This window comes from Hyperolius riggenbachi, chromosome 2 (assembly GCF_040937935.1).
Source record: "Hyperolius riggenbachi isolate aHypRig1 chromosome 2, aHypRig1.pri, whole genome shotgun sequence".
Classification (NCBI taxonomy): Eukaryota; Metazoa; Chordata; class Amphibia; order Anura; family Hyperoliidae; genus Hyperolius; species Hyperolius riggenbachi.
The window spans coordinates 88,545,742-88,568,609 of NC_090647.1; the positions used below are offsets into that span (position 1 = coordinate 88,545,742).

Here is a 22,868-nt window from a genome sequence, read left to right on the forward strand (position 1 = left end):
GTTCCCCGAACCATGTAGACTACTGGCCAGGGGTGTCTCTCCCACTCTCTGTTCACACATTGCTGCTGTTGCTACACCTGATGGGTTGTACCACTTGAAGTGTAGGGGGAGGGCAGACAATTTGCCCATAGAATGCTTAGTTCTGACTCATTGCCGGGGACGACTGGAGCAGGTGAGAGAAGCGCTGCTGCTTCTGCTGCACATACTGCAGGAGACACAAAGTGGGACACTGAGGGCACAGTAGGATGGAAATAAGAACAGGGCAACAGAGGGGACGGCACGGTGCCAGGGTTACGCACATATTGCTATGGTAACATGTGATGCAACCACGGCATACTGCACCTAATAGGGTAACGCAAAATTGCCGTGCGCTGCTTGTGCATCAGACCTCCCCGGCAACTTATTTTTGGTAATCTGACAGGACAGGGGTGAAAGTTGCATACTATGTAGTTATACCTTAGATGTTCGTGACGTCTGCCTGCACCAGTTCTCTTTCAGACGTTCTGGAGGATGACTAATGGTCTGTTACTTTCATAGGGGAGACACTGATGTTTCCTGCATTTGGGGAGGAGTTGTATCTCAGGGTGTCTGTCCTGGAGGATAATCAGAAATTACACTACCAGGTAACTGTTTATTTTATTTTTTTCTAATATAATGAACCTTGGTGGTTATATTTGCAACACTGCTTTTTACACACACCTATTAATGCAGTAGTGCTTCAGAGACTGTTACATAAAGAACTTGAAAGCGCTGGTAAACACTGAAAGGGTTAATAACATAGTCTGTAGATGTGAGTACATCTCCCGCCAGAAGGTGTGACTGTGTTCAGTGGTCACTCTGCTGTACGGTCAGCTGGCACCTTGTAGAAACATGCTGCCTCTGGTGGGCGGTGGGAAGCTGTTGTAGTAATCCTACGCAACCTCCACAGCAACAGAGGGATTTCTATCACAGCAGGCGTTTGCACACCCTCACCTATGAGGCTAGGTGCACACATAGCAGAAACGCTAGCGTTGTGTGAAACGCTGCATTTTTGCCACTAATGGAAGTCTATGGGCCGCAGGAAAAAACGCATATGCATTTTTAATGCGTGAGATTTTTAAAAAGGCTGGTTTTGTTGCATAATATTCATAGACGCATGAAGAACGCACAAAATGAAAGTCCTGTATTTCTGCTTCCTGTTGTCTTCCTAGTGATTTGCATAATTGGAAATCTAAAAACGCATGGAAAACGCATATGCGTTTTGTATACGCGAACCTTAAACGCATTAAAACGCATGAAGAACGCAGTAAAAAACGCAAACATTAACATAAAATATGACAAAATGCAGCATTTCACACTGTGTGCTCCCAGCCTGAAGTAATATATGGTGCCCCAAGCCCCTTGGGAAGATGGGTAACACGTCCGTGGCCAATACATGGTGCACAACAGTACACATAATTCACGTTAACATGTTTTTTTGAAAATATATTTTTATTCAGTGAGTAATTGTAATACTAAAATTTCACTAATTTTGTCACAGTGCCTCTTTAAAGGGAACCTAAACTGATAAGGATATGAATTTTTCCTTTTAAAATGATTCCAGTTGTCTGGCTGTCCTGCTGATCCTGTGCCCCTTAACAAGCATGCAGATCAGGTGCTCTGACTGAAGTCAGACTAGATTAGCTGCATGCTTGTTTTCAGGTCTGTGATTCAACCACTATTGCAGCCAAAGAGATCAGCAGGACAGCCAGGCAACTGGTATTGTTTAAAAGGAAACATCCATATCCCTCTGTTAAGGTTCCCTTTAAGTACAACAAAACAGTATTTTCTTGTCCCATTTCCACTGTAGAATCTACATAATACGTCTTAATTTATTTTTTGCAGTTAGCTTGTGTAGTACTCCGAAATCCAGTCAGAGCTCTTGTGAATAACTTGTTCCACTGCTTGTCTTGCAGGGCCTTTGCCATGTCTGTACCGGTGCTGGCAGATTACAAGTGATATGACAAAAATGAGCCAATGGGTCGCCACAATGGCTTCACAGACTCCAGGAACTGCGCTGTCATTGGTTGGACAAGGGTCATTTTTAAATAAAACTTCACTTCATTTGGTGGGGTTCACGGGAAAAGTCAGTGAAACTTTTTATTTTCTATTTTTTTTTCCAGCTGCGCATAAATCTATAGCTTTTTTTTTTTTTTTTTTTTTTTTTTTTTTTGTTCTGTCTTCCACGGAAATCTTTAAATTTTAACAAAAGGCGAAAGTTGCCTGGAATGTTAATATTACGTTCCATGGCAAATTAATTAACACTATGCGATTATATGAAGCTAATGTGTTTGGTTTGGAAGCTATATTGTATGAGTTTGCAATGCATATGTTTTCTGCTTTTGGTCATGAAATCTGCATTTATCTTGCATTGTTTTGAGTCACCCCTAAGCAAAATTTAGTGTAAGAATGTTGCAGAATTGCTATTCTAGATCTGCCAGTTCCTAGTTTTATACAACTGCAACATTTTCTGTCTAAAGGGGTAGTGATTCAGACCGATTGGGTGAGTAGGCAACTGTAGGTCACTGAGGAAGAGGTGATAATAAAAACTACAAGTAAAAAAAAAAAAATCTTTAACCACTTAAGGACCAGGGCTGTCTTGAATGATCTGTGCTCTCCAGCCCGCAGCACAGATCCTGTAAAAGGCAGGGCGTTTAGACTCACAACCCCCCCACCTTTTTTTTTTTTTTTCCCACCAGGGGGATGACCTGCTGGGGGATCTGATCGCCGCCCCTCCGTGTGTCCGAGCGGGAGCCCCCTCCGCAGCGCGATTCCTCCCTCTCCTTCCCTCCCTACCTCTCGCTCCATGGGCGGCACAGGACGGCGATGCGTCCTGCGCCGCCTCTGATAGGCTCAGATCTCCTTTATTATTGATGCAAACAGCGGGGATTTCTTCCCCACGTGTTTACAATTAGCCTGCGAGCCCAGATCGGAGGCTCGCAGGCTGTTCACTAAGACACCCTCCGCGAACTGACATGGAACGGCCGTTTCCATGTAAAACCACAAACGACCAGCCGCCGCCTATCGGCGTTAGCTGGTCGTTAAGTGGTTAAATGCTTAATTCTTGTAACCCTTCATATTTGATGCAACTGGTCCAGAGAAATTCCCTTTGGAAAAATCTGTCACGTAGCCTATGGATCTGTGAACCAAGTATAGAATTGGGGTGGTCAATAAGATGCAAATAGTTTTGAGTTAATGCATGATTATGCAACTTTGTGTATGCAAATATATGCAGCTTGAAAATGAATTAATCACATTTTACTTCAGCAGGACTGGATAAGTTCATTTTAAAGCTGCATGCATTTGCATAATGTTGCATCATCTCAAAATGATTTGCATTCCACTGACCATCCCTAGTATAGAGTTGTCAGCAGAGTAGTAGTTACCTCATCTGCAAAGATTCTTCACCTGACCCATCCACTTCCTCCCTCTGCTCTCTCATTTGGGAAGGGTCAACTTTGTTCACAAGAAAAGATTGGCTCCCAGTTCTTCTCTGACTGACCGCAGTAGATAGTGATGGAATAGGGGAGGAGCTTGGACAGCTCATTACAGCTATTCAGTCCACTGGAACGATAAAACTGCATTGTATTCAGGCATATAATTCTCCTTTTAGTATTGTTCCTACAGTACTTTTTTGAAAAAACAAGTCCTGCAGAGCTGTGGTAGTCACACAGTGATCTGTTACAAGGAAAAGATTTATGGGATCATAAATGACAAAAGTGTAGAGGCAGCATGACTGAAGGCTCTGGCTCCAAATTATTTAGGTTGACCCAATGTGAGAAATCCAGTGTGAAGTGGCCTTAACATCCCAGTGTGGAGTGAATGCAGCAGTGGAGGCTTAATTCTGAATAATACCCTCTTTTGTCCTCTGCCAAGTAAGGGTAAGATCCATATCTGACTTATTTTCCTCTAAGTCGAGTGTATCCAATGGGTACATAAATGATGCAGGACTTTTGGCAAGAAGTGTATTTTCTGTTCTGACGGAGACTCACTGCATCGTACAAAAAAAAGGCCCATGAGGGTTGTGGTGAGATCTTTTAGATTTTCTCTTGAGCTTGTTCTATTTCTTAAAGATGTACTGCATTGTAGCAAAGTTTGAAACCTTGCTTTGTAACACCCACGACTAAACCAGGATGATTAATGAACCTTTTTTTGTCTCCTTTTCCAGGAAAGTCACTCCTTTACCACTCCCCATGATGGATTGTGTCCGCTGTGCAAGTCCAAGGGCCAGCATCAAGCCCTCCAGAGCTACCGCATCAATTTCACTCAGTCAATATACCTCTGTTCTAATCCTCGGGTATGCTTCCTCACATGTATTTCAATTAAACTAATAATGTGAAGTGCTGCCACTATTAGTAGTTTAATCTGTCTATCTTATTTCCCATGTAGTGTATTTATCCTCTGGGATACACCTCTTTGGATAACATCATTTCAGACACTGGGAACGTGAAGAATGTTGGCCCACAAAAACAGAAGAGGAGAACCCTCTCGGATCTTTCGCCTTCTGGACTGCAAAAGCTTAAGAAATCCAAGCTTGATGTACCTTCTCTTGCTCAGCATACTACTGTTAATGGAGTGGATTCACTGCAAGCTGAAAGGATACAAGCTCTGCAGGTCATTCCAAATCTGGAACTGGAAAGAACTTTAAAAAGAACATCTCCGTGTGGTCAGGCTGAGATGAGAGAAATTCTGAAGCAAAATATAACAAGAACAGAAGGTTTATTACCTGTGCCGCTAGATGAATCTCCACAATCAAACTGCAGTGTGTCAGGCTCATCCACGCTATTCCACAATGGTCAGGAGATGTCTTACGAAGGACTTCTACAAAATGGCATTGTCAAACCAGTTGGTTTAAGTAATGGTTGTGATGTGAGTGATGAAAGCTTTAAGAAACTGCTCAGAACCGGAGACTTAAATCCAGGGGCACATCCAACACCTGAAAGGACAGCATCTGCTTCAGTATTTGAAAATGGGATGAGTTCAAATGGTGACGTGCATGTTCTCGAAAGCTCTAGTATATCTAAGAAAGATAGTACAGATACAGAAATTACACTGTTGGCAGACCATCTGTTGGGGGTTCCAGAAACAATCCAGGACTCTTGGACACAATATGGCACTACCTCTAAGAACCATTCAACTGTAGGTGGAAGGAGTAATGACTCTATCTCTGTCATTGGTACTTCAAGCAACGTAATTGCTATTATGGATGATAACAGTGATTTAGGCGCCCATTCAGACAGTCAACGGAGTAGTCATGGAAGTATTCAAACACCCAGTTCACAAGCAGAAGGGGCACATCTAACACCTGAAAGGACAGCGTCTGCTTCAATTGAAAACGGGAAGACTTCAAATGGCGACTCACATGTCCTGGAAGGCTCTGATTTAGATACAGATTCTATGCACTTTTCTCAACTTAAAATTTTACGGTCCCAGCATTTCAGGAAAAAGGAGGAGCCTCACTTGCTCCTGCGCATGCAGAATATACAAAACATGGCAAGTGATGTACAAGACCTTAATAGTGTAGAAAATGGAAGCTCTGCACGAGATGATGGATTTACAGACTATTCTCAGCCTCCGTTAGCTGAGGGAACAAAGTTTGGATCACCAATGAAGGACAGGTCACCTCAGGAAGTTTCTGACTCTTCGGTCAAAGAGAGCAGTGTGGTGCCAGTTTTTGGAAGTACTTCGACAGAAGTGAAATCGGCATGCACTTGTGACTCTATGCAGAAAAGTCTGCCAAGTCTCAGTAAAATCCAGCACACAGAGAGTCTACAAAATGGTCTAGCTGATGTCCAAGAATCTGATGCTTTGGCATGGGGAAGTTGTACTCCAGATGAGTGTAGAGACTTTTCTCCGTCTCATTTAATTGAGAAAAAACAATTTGGACTCCAAATGAAGGACAGTCCATCCCAAGAGGTATTGAACTTGACTGAAAAGGAAGACCGTGGAGGGCTGGTTGGTGGAAGTCCTTTGAGGGAAGAGAAATCAGCACAGTCATGTGACTCTATGCAAAGCAGTCTGCAGAGTCTGAAAAGTCTTAGTGAAAACCTGGACTCTTACTTGCCACAGCCTACAGTGTGTGTGCAAAACGGTGTAGATGATGAACAAGACTTTGATAGAACGGAAAAGTGCAGCCCTACACAGAGTAATAACTTAGGTGACTTTTCTCAGTCTCATTTTACTCAAAGAAACCAGTCTGGATCTCAAATGGACAGTTCATCCCAGGAGGAGTCAGACTCTTCGAACCTGCCAGATTGTGGAAGTACTTTGACAGAAGAGAAATCATCACAGCCATGTGGTTCTATGCACATTAGTCTACCGAGTCTCAGTAAAAACCTGGAGCAGATAGAAAGTGTACAAAGCATTGCAGATTATGTTTATAGTGCAGAAAACAGGAGATGTACACAGACAAATGAGCACAGTGACTTGTCTCCATTTCACTTAATTGAAGGAAATCCCAGTAGTAATGTTTGTGTAGAGGGAACACCTCAGATTGAGCATGCATCACAACAGGGTGGTTCTGTAAAGGATTGTCTGCATATTAATTCTGGAACATCTGCCATGTGTGCTGTAGAGCAGGAATCTCCGCCAGACTTTCAGTCAGATGAAAAGTCCTTCAATCCTGTGCTTTGTACATCTTCATCGGCCACCAAAGACCGGCATATTGTGGACTCTGATGCCATATTATTGCCAGATGAACAGTTAGGACATCAAGTGGATTCTGGCAGCCATGGTGACTGTGAGATTACTGATCAAGGGACTAAAGCAGTGAATGATGATGATTCCTGGATGGAGACCTCTGATCTGAGTTTTCCAAGCGTATCTGAGAAAGATGGTACAGATGCAGAAATTTCATTGTTGGCAGACCATCTGTTATTAGGGACTCCGAAACCAAACCACAACTGTTTGCCACATTTTGGCGCCGACACGCCATATAAGAACCCTGACACTGTAGGTGGAAAGAGTAACGACTCTATCTCTAATGACACTGGTACTTCAAGCAATTTAATTGTTGTTACGAACGATGACCGTGATTTAGCCATCCATTCAGACAGTCAAGGGAGAAGTAATCGTAGTAGTCAAGCACCCAATTCACAAGTAGAAGGGATACAACAGAAGGATGCTAGTCCTCATACAGCTGCTGCCATAAACAAACTTTGTAGTGTGACGTCACGTGATACCCCATTATTGGATTTGTCGCTATCCAAGGAGTGTGTCAAGAAAACTTTTGAGAATGCTGTCCTTCCTGACTTACTGCTAGATATTCAACTTGATCACTGCATGGAAGAGCCTCTCTCAGCAGCACCAAGTCCAACTTACGATGCTGATGTTGTAATGACTACGGTCTCATCAGGCCACAAACAATCAGAAGATATTCATTCATTCCTGCAGGAGTTGCACGAGCAGAGTGAACCGGAAATGGACAATAGCAAGACGGAGACAACCGTGTCTAGTGATGACCTTCAGAACAGCATCAATGTGTCACATACATCAGAAGACATGTTGAATGATGAATGCTTGGAGAGCGAGCCCTTGGAAGTCTCTGCACTAATTATGAAGCAAAGTCTCTTGGAGAAGCTTCTTGAGGTTAGAACCTATGAGAACTCCCAGCGACGTATGCAGTGGAAGAATAGAAACTCCTTGTGCTGGCTAGATTGCATATTATCAGCTTTGGTACAGTCCAGAGCTCTTTGTGTCTTTGTGGCTGAGCATCCCAACAATATGGACTCTATTATTTATAACCTTTTTGCCAATTATGAAGAAGCCAATTCGCTGTGCCCGTTGAATTCAAGGAAAAACCGATCAGGTGAGCATCTCTTATTTTTATGTATCCTGTTAATGTGAATCTCTAAAACTTATTTGCAAGTGTTAAAGCGTAACTGTCAGGCATAAAATTAAAAATCTATTTTTTATTTTTATTTGGTAAACCAGTAATAAGGATGCTAACCAGGTAATCCAAAAGTTAAAAATCGCTCTTAATTTTCTTCTCCAGAAAAGATCAGATTCAAGTGGTGGGGGAGGAATGAACCATAGCATAGCATTGCATTGGTCAGTACAGTACTAGTGTTTGTTTGATGCCCAGTGGATTTCTGCTGAATTCTGTTTAGACTGAGCTTGCCACGTAGTGAAGAAATCGATCACTAACCGAATTCCAATTGGATAGGGTTTGATTGGTGTGGCATACAAAGTCATAATGGACCCATGTATGGCCAGCTTACAGTAACATCAGAGGGTTAGCTTTCAGGAGACTTTAATCAGTTTACTTTGTAAATCCCGGTGCTGTCACTCTAGTGTAAAACGTGCCCTGCGTGCATACTTTACCTGTCTTTGTCCACCCCTGGCTCCGTCCTCCAGCTACATACACGAGACTCACATGGTGTGTGATGTCACACATGCGCTCATGTATACGCGGGAAACCACGTGGGGTTAGTGTATGAGGCCGGAGCACAAAGCCAGCAGCGGAAACCACCAGGTAAAGTATGCTCGCAGGGCACCGGGGGGCACGTTTTACACTAGGGGGGCAGCACTGGGGGTTCTGTCCCATTCGTCGCGCGTCCCGGTATTGCATTCCGCTATCACCATGCACCCGAGTGATGTATGGCCACCTATAGTGTCTGACTTTCCATCAGGGCTGCGGAGTCGGTACAAAAATCATCCGAGTCCTCAGTTTACGAGATCACCGACTCCAGGTACTTAAAATTGCTTAGACTCCGACTTCTTAGTCTAATTTTTACAAAGACTATGGATTTGGTTCAAAAATCATCCGACTCAGACTCCTCAGTTTATTGAAACCACCGACTCCAGGTACCCAAAATGACTCAGAATCCACAGCCCTGCTTTCCATGCTGATCAATGTGTGCCGGGCATACAGAATATAAGGTGCGCATTTACAGGTATTGCCAAGGGGAAGCATAAACTTTGATATACAGTATATAGTACAATATAAATAGGAACCATAAATTTGCCAGTACAGAATATTTCACTTTTTTTGTATGTAACCCTTTTTCCGATCCTGCGTCAGAGTATTTCTGACAATGGCATTTTTCTCTTCAGAGCCAATGTTGGACATAGTCATACCAGGATAAATATGGCTACCACTAGGGGTGCCATTATTGGATATCATCTGACAGCAAGTCAGACCCTTTAAATAGGTCCAATACTGATCATTGCTGGCCCAAAGGTCCTCTGCTGCTCTGCATAAAATAAATATTTAGTCACATTTGGCCTCCCACATGCCTGTTCCAGCTGCACTAGTTCAGCATGGTGTCAGACTACTCGGATCACAGTGTTGGATGAAGTTTTCCCCTCTGATCCCTTTCAGCACCACACTTCACAGCATAATTATGCTGCCGTGTATATGCCGGCAATGCGGTGAGGAGCTACAGTGCAAAAGCTATCACTGATAGCGCATCACAACCCCCCCAACTAACGAGTCGCCATAGAGATCCTGCTGGCTCTCCCTGCAGCAGCACAGCAAGATCACTCGTGCCCCCCTCCGCATAGTGGGAAAAGTGTATGTGTTGGGGGGCACATCGGTGAACAAAGAAATGGATCGGAAAATGTTAATGCTCTCACCTAAGTAATAATTCACTACAAGGACACATACTCTGGCAGGTGCTGTTATGGGACTTTCTATAACTAAATCATAATTTATCTTCATTGCAGGTCGGCCAACAAAATCTGAAATATGCCTGCACGATGTCCGAATGCTCTTTTTTGACAGATTACAGCCACTCCTGAAGTGTGAATTGGGTAGGTTGTTCTGTCCTTCTGTAAAAATACTGATGATTTGTTGTTTGAAGATTGCCACGGAGCTCCTGTGGCTGGCTAGTTAGATCTGTGGCACACAGACAGCCCCTGCATAACTGCTGCCGGTGAGCTGTATGCTTTTACATTGCAGACAGCTCTCTATCTATTGACAGGAGTCATGTTCCTTCTTCGGCTACTGCATTTGGTTACCAAGCTGCATACATTTGCACCCAGTCAGAATTCTCTTCATCTCTTTGACCATTCCTAGAGGAGGTGGTCAAAAATATACTAATAGTTCCTGCTTGCATGTACATTTTATGTGGCATTTAATTGGACCAATCAAATGCCCTTTCTTTTCATTTTGATTGGTGTGAATCCAAGCTCCATACAATTTGCAGTTAATTAAGTGTTTTAGCCTTAATTATTTGCTTCTCATTGACCATCTCTAATCATAAATATTAAGACATAATCAGAAATAGGTCAGCTCTTAGTCAACATTTAAACACCATTATAATGAGTAATTTGTCAATAAATTGTGATAGTTTTATCTGTCAGTTTGATGTCAGTATACTCATTCCAGAACTTAAACGCAAACCTGTGAGGAAGGGAAGTTTTTAAATTTAGATATTTAAAGGATGGCAAAGGCAAAAAAAAAAAAAAAATGAGGCTTAACCCTCCTGGCGGTATATTAAAAACCGCCAGGGGGCAGCGCAGCCGTTTTGATATTTTTTTTTTTATATCCTGTAGCGAGCCGAGGGCTCGCTACATGATAGCCGCTGCTCAGCGGCGCCCCGCCGATCGCTGATCAGGAAATCCCATTCAAAGAACGGGATTTCCTGGAGGGCTTCCCCCGTCGCCATGGCAACAGGGTGGGATGACGTCACCGACGTCATGGACGTCGTGACGTCTAAGGGAGTCCCGATCCACTCCTTGCCGCTGCCTGGCGCTGATAGGCCAGGCAGCGCAGGGGTCTAGGGGGGGGACTGTCTTGCAACGCGGATAGCGGCGATCGAGCGCGGGGCGGCGGCGATCGAAGTGCTGACGCAGCTAGCAAAGTGCTAGCTGCGTTCAGCAAAAAAAAAATTATTCAAATCGGCCCAGCAGGGCCTGAGAAAACCTCCTGCGTGGCTTACCCCGAACTACGTTCGGGGTTACCGCCAGGAAGGTTAAAGAGACACTGAAGCGAAAAAAAAAATGATATAATGAATTGGTTGTGTACTATGAATAATTACTAGAAGTTTAGCAGCAAAGAAAATATTTTCATATTTTTATTTTCAGGTATATAGTGTTTTTTTCTAACATTGCATCATTCTATAATATGTCCAGATTACACAGTCTGTGAACTAATGACCTCTCCTCTAGCAGAGAAAAAGTAAATAGTTCAATAACACTTGAGATAATAAAAGTCAGATAACGGCCCTCTCCACAGAGCTTAATTGCTTTTTTGCATAGAGATAACAACTGGAGTTTCTTAACTCTTCCTGTACGGGAAACAATTAGACTGATGTATCTGATCTTAATGTTTTATTTCTTAGCTGTACTACACATAGAAATCATAATATCATAATTTTTTTTTTTCGCTTCAGTGTCTCTTTAAAAGTGGTACATACTTTCATCAGGAATGAAATCCAATGGAGAACTTCATCCCCGTTCCACACTTGCTTTTGTTTTTCTGGAAATCATCCCGGACTAGGCCCCGACCCACCTCAGGTTTGAACCGCATATAGTATTTCTTGGGCATGCGCAGTTTTTTTCCTGTATGCCATTGTGGCTGTGCTCTTGGTAGCCTCCTTAGTACAGTGTATGCGTTCACAGTTTTTGCACTGTTGGGAGTAGGGCCACAGCGGCATACAGGACAGAACTATGCATGCCCAAAGGATACTATATCAAGTTCAAAGGTCCCGACCAAAGTTGGGTTGGGGCCTAGTTTTGGACAATTTTCCAGAGAAACAGAGGCTAATGGGAATAAACGAAGGACAGTCCTCCACTGGATAATAACGTAATGAAGAACAGAGGTGCCAACAGGATAAAATCAATTATTAAAACTTTTAAAATTGCTTAGGAGGCAGTGGGCAGACACAAAAACTGTATTCAAAACAATCAAATTTATTGATACTCTGTCTCAGACAGAGGCGCTTATCGTGACCTTGAGACTGTACTGTGTGTACTCCTATTTTCTAGGAAGCTGGAATATACCTGCGAGACACGTTGCGAAAACCCCTGGAGTGTACCAATAAATTTGATTTGAATACAGTTTTTGTGTCTGCTTGCGGTGGGTAAGTCCACCACTGCCTCCTAAGCAATTTTTTAAAAGTTGTTTTTTTAAGAATTGGTTTTATCCAGTTGGCTTCTCTGTTCTTCATTACGTTATAACTGATATCCACCCCTGGTGGAGGGGGGATACACCTTTCTTTATCCTGTCTACAGAGAGTGACTTCTTAATCCTGAGTGAGGACAGGCTAATCTCCTCACCTGCCTGTACAGTGGTTACTTGGAGGTAACCCTGGTTTGTGAGTATATATTATAAGCGTTTCATTTACCCAATTGTCAATAATTACTACACTATATTGGGCTCTCTCAGTTCTCATTTTACATATACTCCACTGGATAATATTGCTGACAAAAGTATGTATGACTTAAGTCTTTTATTTGTGCCACGGATATTCTTTTTAGTGGGACACCTCAGGTTGGTTCTGAGGCTTCCTATATCCACTTTGAGCCCACTGCTGCTGTGCAAGACCCTTTTTTTTTTTTTTTTTTTTTGGGGGGGGGGCATGATCCCATCAGTGTACAAACGCATGCATGTGCCCAGTAGAGCAAGGTTTTTAGGCAAGAAGAAAAAAATCCATGCTCTAGCGGCTTTGTTGTACTCGGTGTGCATGCACTATACGGATATGTTTGTACACAAGCGAGAGCACTGGCACAAGCATATTTGTAGAGCGACCCAGCTCTGGAACAGTGGGCTCAAAGAGGATTGGGTACGCTTCTAGACCATCCAGGGCCTTCCAACCACTGAGGTAAGTATCTATTTTTATAGATAAAAATCGCTTCAGATATATTTTAAAGAGAATCTGTACTGTCTGATTTGTACAATAAAAAACATACCAATCAGGTCACTGTGATCTCCTGGATCCCTCTTTGCCGTTTCCCCCACTCCCCGCCGTGATCCTGGCTTTTAACCGCCAGTTTTAGGCAGTGTTTACAAACAAAAAATATGGACGCTAACCAGGAAGTGATGTTTGTGTGTATGTATGTATGTGTACTATCTATCTATCTATCTATCTATCTATCTATCTATCTATCTATCTATCTATATATATATATATATATATATATATATATATATATATATATGTGTGTGTATCTAGGTATATATGTCCAGAGGGGGTCAGCAGCAATCACAATTCAGGTAATCCTTGTATGCATGCAACTGGGGTGGCCCAGTTCCCACAAGTATAGATAAGAATAAAACAAAGAGTTGCAGCACACTGCTCTTTTATTGAGCTTCACACAAGTTATATACAGGCAGATGGTTGCGGCTGTCCCCAGCCTTTATCAATGCCAAAGGTAAGATACAACACAATTCATTTATATACCCGCCCAGACAGGCTAATAGGAAATGACATCACAGTGTTAACCACCCATTATGGGATTAACCCTCACAGCTCAAAGTGTTATCACACTTATCTGGTACAAATAGTCCATGGGCCCACTAATTGTCTGTATCTCCACTCCTCATCCGGTCATGAGATAATATAAATATATATATATATATATATATATATATATATATATATATATATATATATATATATATATATATATATATATATAATTTTAATAAGATAGCGGATAATTCAGTATGTAATAAAAATAAAAACTTGTAGCATACTAGTAACATGAGAATATATATATATATATATATATATATATATACTAGTATACTATACTTGTAGCATACTAGTAACATGAGAATATATATATATATATATATATATATATATATATATATATATATATATATATATATATATATATATATATATATATATATATATATATATATATATATATATATATATATATATATATATATATATATATATATATATGTGTTACTAGTATGCTACAAGTTTTTATTTTTATTACATACTGAATTATCCGCTCTCCATTCTGGGATTCTCAGCATGTGACAGGCAGCCCCCCCCCCCCCCCTCTCAGCCTCACAAACTGCATCAGACAAGCTGAAACTGACAGCAGAGAGTGAGGAGTAAACCAAGCACACAGAGCCTGCAGGGGGCGTGCATAACTTGTATTCATTACAACAGAGGCAGCCCATTCCTCCCTGGGTCGACAAAGCTTGACAAAGAAAAGATTAGATATATTACAGAGACAGTACTACTAGAAAAGGCTGCAGTAATCCAGACCACATTAGAACAGGTATAGGAACTTATAGGATAGAAGAAATGAGGCTGAACATTTTGTTAGTCTCTTTAAAAGTTTCTCTGAGTGAACTGTGATGCAGTAAAGCGTATATGAATGTGTACATTGTGATAAGACTTTAATGCTTTCCAGTGGTGCCCCTCAGTTTCTGGAGACCTTAGTATAATTGCCAACAGTGCTGATCATTTTTTGCTTTCTTTTGCTTAGGTTTTTTTTTTTAAAGCTTGATCCATCAATCACTATCCAAGGACTCTGACATTAAACTGTTAGCCAGTGTGGATTAGTGACTGATCTGGGCATTTATCCTGTTTCTGTTAGCTTTAGTCTGTGCTGGAACATAAAACATTGCCTGGTTCCGCCAACTCCTGCTCACCTACATACATAGCAATCTTCCTGAGTGCTGTGAGTTAAGTTGTGGTCAAAATAATATATAGGTTAGGCGTCAACATGTCTAACCTAGACTAAGATATTTTAGTGAAAGGGAAATATATTTATCCACTAATGTGAACAGAAAGAACTGACATTGTGGTGGTTATCCTGACTCAGTCTCATGTGACTGGCTTAGGATGATGGAGGTTCAGGCCTTTCAGACTACGGATTTGTACCCTTTAGGCCCCTTTTACGGCTGGTACCCACTAGGAAACGCTGCAGCGCTGTGTGCAGCGATTCCCTCCAATTAGCGATTGTTTTTATTTTAAAATTAACTTTATTATACTCACCAGGCGTCCAAATGTCTGTCTTCCGACCGTAGCCCTGCCCTCTAAAGGAAGAGGTCGTAGGTGCTTCTGCGGGACCAATCAGAGAAGCGCCTGCGACCTCTTCTGCTAGGGGGCTGGGCTAACGATGGAAGCTGGACATCAGGGGACCTGGTATGTACAATAACATTTTTAATAAAAATTCTAGTCGCTCGGCCCCCAAATGCGCTCAAAACACTGCATGTCCTGTGATTGCAATTAACCCTAATCACAATTACACTAGTGGGTTTAGCACGATTTAGATACATTGGCAAAGCGTTTTCTGGGAATCATTGGCAATCCCAAAACGCTGCCAGAATGGCCCTAGTGGGTCCCGGCTCTCACGCTTATCGCATCATGGTACTCTCCCCTGCTACAGCTCGTTGCAGATGCCAGTAAAGTGTATGAGATATAACACACTGTCTGTGGTGCTCGGGAGCTGCAGAAGTAACGCACAAGCTGTAGTGTTACCCTGCGCTCATGGAAGTGCACCAGAAGTTGTGTGTTCATTCATCTTTGCCCCACCCCGTACTTTTTTCTTTTCGGGTGCGGTTTGAATCACACCACAGGCGGTCCACTACCACAGTGCTTAAAGAGGAACTCCAGTGAAAATAATGTAATAAAAAAGTGCTTAATTTTTACAATAATTAGGTATAAATGATTTAGTCAGTGTTTGCCCATTGTAAAATCTTTCCTCTACCTGATTTACATTCTGACATTTATCACATGGTGACATTTTTACTGCTGGCAAGTGATGTCAGTGGAAAGAGATGCCGCTTGTTTTTTTGGCAGTTGGAAACAGCTGTTATTTCCCACAATGCAACAAGGCTCCCACGGTGTGATGTCAGAACCATGGTCCTGACATCACACTGTAGGAGGGGTTTCGCCATAATATCGGCCATACAGAGCCCCCTGATGATCCGTCTGTGAAAAAGATAAGATTTCACAAGGGAAAAGGGTATCAGCTACTGATTGGGATGAAGTTAAATTATTGGTTACGGTTTCTCTTTAAGTATACAAGGACCATAAAAGTGATCCCATTAAAAAAAACTGTTGAACTGATTTGGAAGTTGGGCAAAAGCTGGAGAAATATTGGTGCAGCTGTATCTAATTGAAGGGTGGCCAATCCCAGTTAACTGTAGGGCAGAATTAAGTCTGAATGTTAAACGTAAAAAAAACCAATAGTTGTGTTCAGTGTATAAGATCACAAACCATTGCCCATGCTTCACAAAGTAAGAATTTACTTTGTGGCAGTATATGAACCCCTTGAGTGCTGGGCACTCCTGTGTCACTTTGCTTTAAACCCTTCATGTGCAGTTTATTTTTAATTAGGTGAGACCCCTCCCCTCCTTTTCAGGTGTCTGAGGAGTGACTTAAACGTATTTGGACTATGCGGACCACATTCTAGTGTAACAGGAATTTCAGAGCTGACAGGTATGGATTTTAACAGGCTAAGCTTTTTATGAATGAATATTGCTGAATTAAATCTTCAGCAAAAATATTCCAGTTCCTATTTATATTGCTGATGCTTTGTAGAGCTCTCCTCTACAAAGTATAGAAATCTCGTGGTATTTAGTGGTGCAAACACTCTTGCATTATAGTAAACAGTGTAACAGAGGCGCCAAAAGTGTAAAAACAGGTAAAATGTTTAAAAAGCAGGGAGGTAATAGGTGGACTTACCTCCCTGATGCAGACACAGGTAAAAGTCGAGATTTCGACAAAATAACGTTTTATTTACAGACTCCAGTAATTTGCAACGCGTTTCGCGGGTTTTACCCACTTCATCAGGCTATAAAAGGAGCAATTACAACACTGTAGACAGAAGAAAAAAACAAAGCCGCTGAGTATTTCATTCCCTATGAAGATGATAATCTTGTTGCTTAAAAATATATATATATAAATATATGCATGTCTGCGCATAGTCAGGTGTATACATACAATAGAGAATGGATATAAATCCCTCTCAGTTCAGTGAAATATGGTGGTGATAAGAACTGTATTAATGAGTGGCCAAAAAACATTTTTGCTTGGTGAACCATTAAAGTGGTTGTGTAAATGAGAGAGCTGTGTGGATTCACAATAAACAGCTAGAGTGGTAACGTGGTTGTGCTGCATCTCTAATGGGAGTGCTGTGTGGATTGATAAAAACAGCTGGGACGCTGATATGTGGTAAACTAGAATAGTGGTTATACCGCATCTTTAGTGAGAGCATTGTGTGGGATAAGCAAAAGTAAAGATCTTACCTGTGAGCAGCTTGCAGTCAGCTTAGCGCCTCTGTGCCTTGCCGCTGCCTTAATGCTGTTAATATAGTGGAGCTAATGGGTTGATTAGGGCTAATTAGCCAAATTGCAAACAGATACGGGCGCTCTGTTATACGTATTAGGGAGAGCGCCCGTATGACTCAGATAATGATAGGCGTCGCGTCTTATGACGTCACGCGCCTGCGTAGGCTTGGACTGAAGTCCAAGCCATTACTGGCAGTGTAAGTTGGGCGGGTATGCGAACTTGCCCGCTCGCGCATGCGTAATAGAGGGCGGAGAGGACGCTGCCGCCATATTCATTTGGGGAAGAGCGTTGCAGCGCCGCTCCGCTCTATGGGATAAGATTCAACAGGACTCATAGGATTGAGGGCAATAAATGAGAAGTTATTCCAACTCCATGGGAGATTGCGGGGAGAGGGAATAGTTTGGTATAGGGTATAGATATGTTATGTATATGTGCACACATAATAATGGGTGTTTTGCATAAGGGCACATTATCCAGATAACAAAGGTGCTATGATTATTAGCTACATGAGGCAATTAGAATCGTGCTGATAAGAAAATAATAATAGTTAAATGGAAATAGTAAACTAATAGACTAAGTGTTATGTTCTTCATGTCTTTGTAGGGGCTAGGAGCTCCCTAGATGTATGCGGTTTGCCTAGAATATTAGACATAAATAGTAGAAGACACCTAAAATCACATAAAATGACATAGTGATAAGAAATGATGTTTAAACATAGCGTTTAGAATAGACATATGTTATCTTGTCATAAAAGCACATTATGAAGCAAAATGGAAATACAAGTAAAAAAAACATAAAAATAAGTAAAAATTACACGGTAAAGATACAGTAAAAATACATATAAAAATACATATAAAAGAGAGGTCCAGTAAAATCAGATCAGATCGTATAATTTTGGATTGTTAATATATTTTCTCCAGTTGCTCATTAAGGCCTGCTGGAGTGAGCGTTTTTAAAATTTGAATCCAGTACATTTCTTGTTTTTTTAAAAATTCAAAGGTATCTTGACGTGCGTTAGGAATTTGCTCGATTAAAGTGATATTGAACAACGCCGGATTGCTGTGATGGTGTGTGGTGAAGTGTCGTGACACACTGTGCAGTGGGTACTTATTAAGAATATTTCTTTTGTGCTGTCCGACCCTTGCCCGCACCATTTGTGTAGTGCGGCCTACGTATTGAGACCCGCAGGGGCAGGAGATAACGTAAATAACGTTCCTCGATGTACAGTTAATGTGACTATTGATGGAATATGTTTTATCAGTAGTGTAGGATTTATAGTGATCCGTGGTACAGATGAACTGGCAGGCCTGACATTTTTTATTTAAGCAGGGGAAGGAGCCTAGTTGTTGTGGTGTTCTTATGTTAGGGTCTGACGGTTCAATGGTGTTAACACGGCTAGGGGCTAATATGCTTCTTAGATTCGGAGCTCTTCTGAATGTTATAGATGGAGTCTTTGGCAGGAGAGGTAGTAGGTAGGGATCTTGGCGTAAGATCTCCCACCTGGTGTTGAGGATCTGCCTGATTTGGGTGTGTTGTGAGCTGAACTTCGTAATGAACCTAGGTGTATTATCTTGGGATGTATTAGTGTTAGTTTTGGATTTGGCAGATGAATGGGTAGCCTTTTGTCTGGCATTTTTAATTAGCTTGCCGGGATATTTTCTGGTTTTAAATTTGTCCGTCAGGATTTGGGATTGGGTTTTGTAAACATCTGGGTCAGAGCAGTTGTCATGTATTCTTTTGTACTGGCTATAGGGTGTGTTTTTTATCCATGGTTTGTGGTGGAAGCTGTCGAAGTGTATAAAGTTGTTGGCATCTACTGGTTTAAAGAAGGTTTTTGTTTTAATTAAATTTGATTCCGTGTAGATGGTGAGGTCTAGGAAGTCAATGGAAACGGGGTGTTGGTTATAGGTGAATTGAAGGCCGGCCGTATTGGTATTGAGGAACTGAATGAAGTGAGGGATAAGTAGAGAATCTCCCTTCCATATAAAAAATAAATCATCTATGTATCTTTTATATAGTATTATATTGTCATGAAATGGATTATTAGTGCTCATTTTGAGTAGTTCGATGTAGCCTACTGCCAGATTTGCATATGATGGTGCGAAGGAACTGCCCATGGCTGTCCCACTGGTCTGTTGGTAAACTGTGTCGTTGAAAGTAAAGATGTTATGGTCCAGAATAAATTCAGTACATTGTCGGATGAAGTATTGTTGGTTCAAAGGCATATCGGGATGGGAGGAGAGGAAGTGTTCGATTGCTGAGAGGCCGAAAATGTGTGGGATGTTGGTATAAAGGGAAGTGATGTCACACGTAAGCCAACAGTAATCTTGTTGCCAGGTAATGTGTTTAAGTAACTGTATGAGTTGTTGAGAATCTTTGAGATATGATGGGAGCGATTGAACTAGTGGCTGTAGATGCTGATCGACAAAACGGGAAAGGTTGCTGGTTATGGAGTCTATTCCGGAAATAATAGGTCTTCCAGGTGGTTTGGACAGGCTTTTATGAATTTTTGGCAGATAGTAGAAAAATGGGGTTCTAGGATGGTGATTTATTATAAAGTTTCTTTCATTTTTGGAGACTATATTATTCAGAAAGGCTGTATTGATGAACGATTTCAGTGTAAGGTTATGTTCTGTGTGCACATATACATAACATATCTATACCCTATACCAAACTATTCCCTCTCCCCGCAATCTCCCATGGAGTTGGAATAACTTCTCATTTATTGCCCTCAATCCTATGAGTCCTGTTGAATCTTATCCCATAGAGCGGAGCGGCGCTGCAACGCTCTTCCCCAAATGAATATGGCGGCAGCGTCCTCTCCGCCCTCTATTACGCATGCGCGAGCGGGCAAGTTCGCATACCTGCCCAACTTACACTGCCAGTAATGGCTTGGACTTCAGTCCAAGCCTACGCAGGCGCGTGACGTCATAAGACGCGACGCCTATCATTATCTGAGTCATACGGGCGCTCTCCCTAATACGTATAACAGAGCGCCCGTATCTGTTTGCAATTTGGCTAATTAGCCCTAATCAACCCATTAGCTCCACTATATTAACAGCATTAAGGCAGCGGCAAGGCACAGAGGCGCTAAGCTGACTGCAAGCTGCTCACAGGTAAGATCTTTACTTTTGCTTATCCCACACAATGCTCTCACTAAAGATGCGGTATAACCACTATTCTAGTTTACCACATATCAGCGTCCCAGCTGTTTTTATCAATCCACACAGCACTCCCATTAGAGATGCAGCACAACCACGTTACCACTCTAGCTGTTTATTGTGAATCCACACAGCTCTCTCATTTACACAACCACTTTAATGGTTCACCAAGCAAAAATGTTTTTTGGCCACTCATTAATACAGTTCTTATCACCACCATATTTCACTGAACTGAGAGGGATTTATATCCATTCTCTATTGTATGTATACACCTGACTATGCGCAGACATGCATATATTTATATATATATATATTTTTAAGCAACAAGATTATCATCTTCATAGGGAATGAAATACTCAGCGGCTTTGTTTTTTTCTTCTGTCTACAGTGTTGTAATTGCTCCTTTTATAGCCTGATGAAGTGGGTAAAACCCGCGAAACGCGTTGCAAATTACTGGAGTCTGTAAATAAAACGTTATTTTGTCGAAATCTCGACTTTTACCTGTGTCTGCATCAGGGAGGTAAGTCCACCTATTACCTCCCTGCTTTTTAAACATTTTACCTGTTTTTACACTTTTGGCGCCTCTGTTACACTGTTTACTATACTGTGTCCACCCCCGGGTGGAGGGGAATTGGCCCTTCTTCTTTCTAATCTGCAGAGAGCGACTTCTTGATCCTGAGCGGGGACAGGTTTAATCTCCCCGCCTGCCTATACAGTGGTTGCCTGGAAGGTAACCCTGACTTGTGAGTATTACTCCTACCAATTAATCACCTCGTTTATTGCCAGTACATACTACACCATATTGGGCTCTCGGTGTCTCCCTCCCCTTATTATACTCTTGCATTATAGTGCAGGAACTAGCTGGCTGTGTTTTATCTTATCACAACTGCACTTTGAACGGTGTCCAGTTTTTCGTCTTGCAAGTGCATGTTTGAGTATACGTTAGTGTGTTCGGGCACACGCTGCCTTCCCCATTCATTTATGCATTGTTAGTTAGAATGTTAACGATTTTCTGCACTTGTTGATCACACTGCTGCTGTAATGCCCTCACTGGAATTAAAGGTAATACCCTTCAGCATATAAAACAAAATACATATTAAAAAAAAAGTCTCTCATAAGTTAAATACTGAGATCATAGAGGTCCAATATCCAGCTGCAGCCAATTAGTGGATGCCTATCCGTGCACAGAGTTCTACAGTACAGCAGCACAATTTTTCGGATCTTATGCCTCACAGGACACCCTTGCGTATTAAAGTGTGCCTGAGACAAGAAGTGTCTCAGGTACCATACCTACCTGGGGTTTCCTTAAAGTGGTCTGAAAGTCAGCATTTCTACTTTGCTCTAAAAGATTTCTCACAGCTTTAAACCTACTATCCCAGAATTTTTTTTTTTTTTAGCAGAACATCACTGAAATGGTTAAACAAAGCACTTTGTACTGCTATTCAGCTTCAAATCTGCATCCAAACTGGAGATAACAGTATCTTTGTTAACATTCCAATGTTGATTGATGTGTGTGTAACAAGTAAAAAACACTTTCTGAGAAGCTGTCTCTGCTTCAGGCACACACAGTTCAGAACAACTCATTAGAAGATTTTAATATATACTAAAACGCAGTTAGAATAAAATGCAATGGCAGCTTTCAGGGCAAGTAAAACTATACTTTGGAAACTTGTAATTTGTATACAGACAATATTACTTGTGCACAAAAGCATATATAACTGTATGAATAAAAAAGTAGAAAAAACACATTTTTATTTAATGCTATGTCCGTTTCAGACCACTTTAAAGGAGTTTTTCCGACAAATAATGCTGCCCACCACTTGCTTACCCGGGGCTTCCTCCAGCCCCATGCAGCCGACACGTCCCACGCCGCAGCTCCGCTCCCAGCCGCCAGCATGGGGTCTCCGTGGGTGCAGATGCCAACCTCGAGGTCACTTGCTACTGTGCCACTGTCGCAGGACACTGCGGACAACGTGGACTTGATCAACAGTGGCGCAGGCGCGGTGCAGAGGAGGTCGGCCTCTGCACCACCGGGGACCCCGGGCCGGCGGCTGCGAGCTGAGATGCTGCGAGGGACATGTTGGCCACAAGGGGCATTATTTGCCTGATAACTCCTTTCAGTCCATGGTCCCTTGCCATCTCCCCGGGTGGCTCCGGTTCCCCGCAATTCAGCCCAAAAGCCTGCTCGAGTCATTATTTGTTGTGCTTGCACAGCGCGGCCAGGCACACTACCACGTCACCCTCCAACATGTGGGAGTGTTCTGCGCTTGCACAGTACTACTGCGCAGGTGCAGAACGCTCCCAGGAACAAGAGCGCAACAGGCTGCACATGAAGCATGACTCGGCCAGGCTTTCGGGATGAATTGTGGGGTACAGGAGCCATTCTGGGACACGGCGAGGGACGAGTGGCCTTATAGTAAACCAGAGATCATGACATACAAAGAATCAATACTGACACGGGGCTTCCTGCAACCCC

General features: G+C 42.1%; 1 protein-coding gene across 1 annotated transcript in view; it reads left to right on the forward strand.

Annotated features, from left to right (window-relative positions):
• The window catches only part of USPL1 (ubiquitin specific peptidase like 1), a 136,503-nt gene that overhangs the window by 92,713 nt on the left and 20,922 nt on the right, over nt 1-22,868 (forward strand). The window contains exons 5-7 of the mRNA XM_068265900.1: nt 4,187-4,315; nt 4,408-7,825; nt 9,685-9,771. Of these exons, the coding sequence (XP_068122001.1) occupies nt 4,187-4,315; nt 4,408-7,825; nt 9,685-9,771 (3,634 nt within the window). The remainder of the gene's footprint in view (nt 1-4,186; nt 4,316-4,407; nt 7,826-9,684; nt 9,772-22,868) is intronic.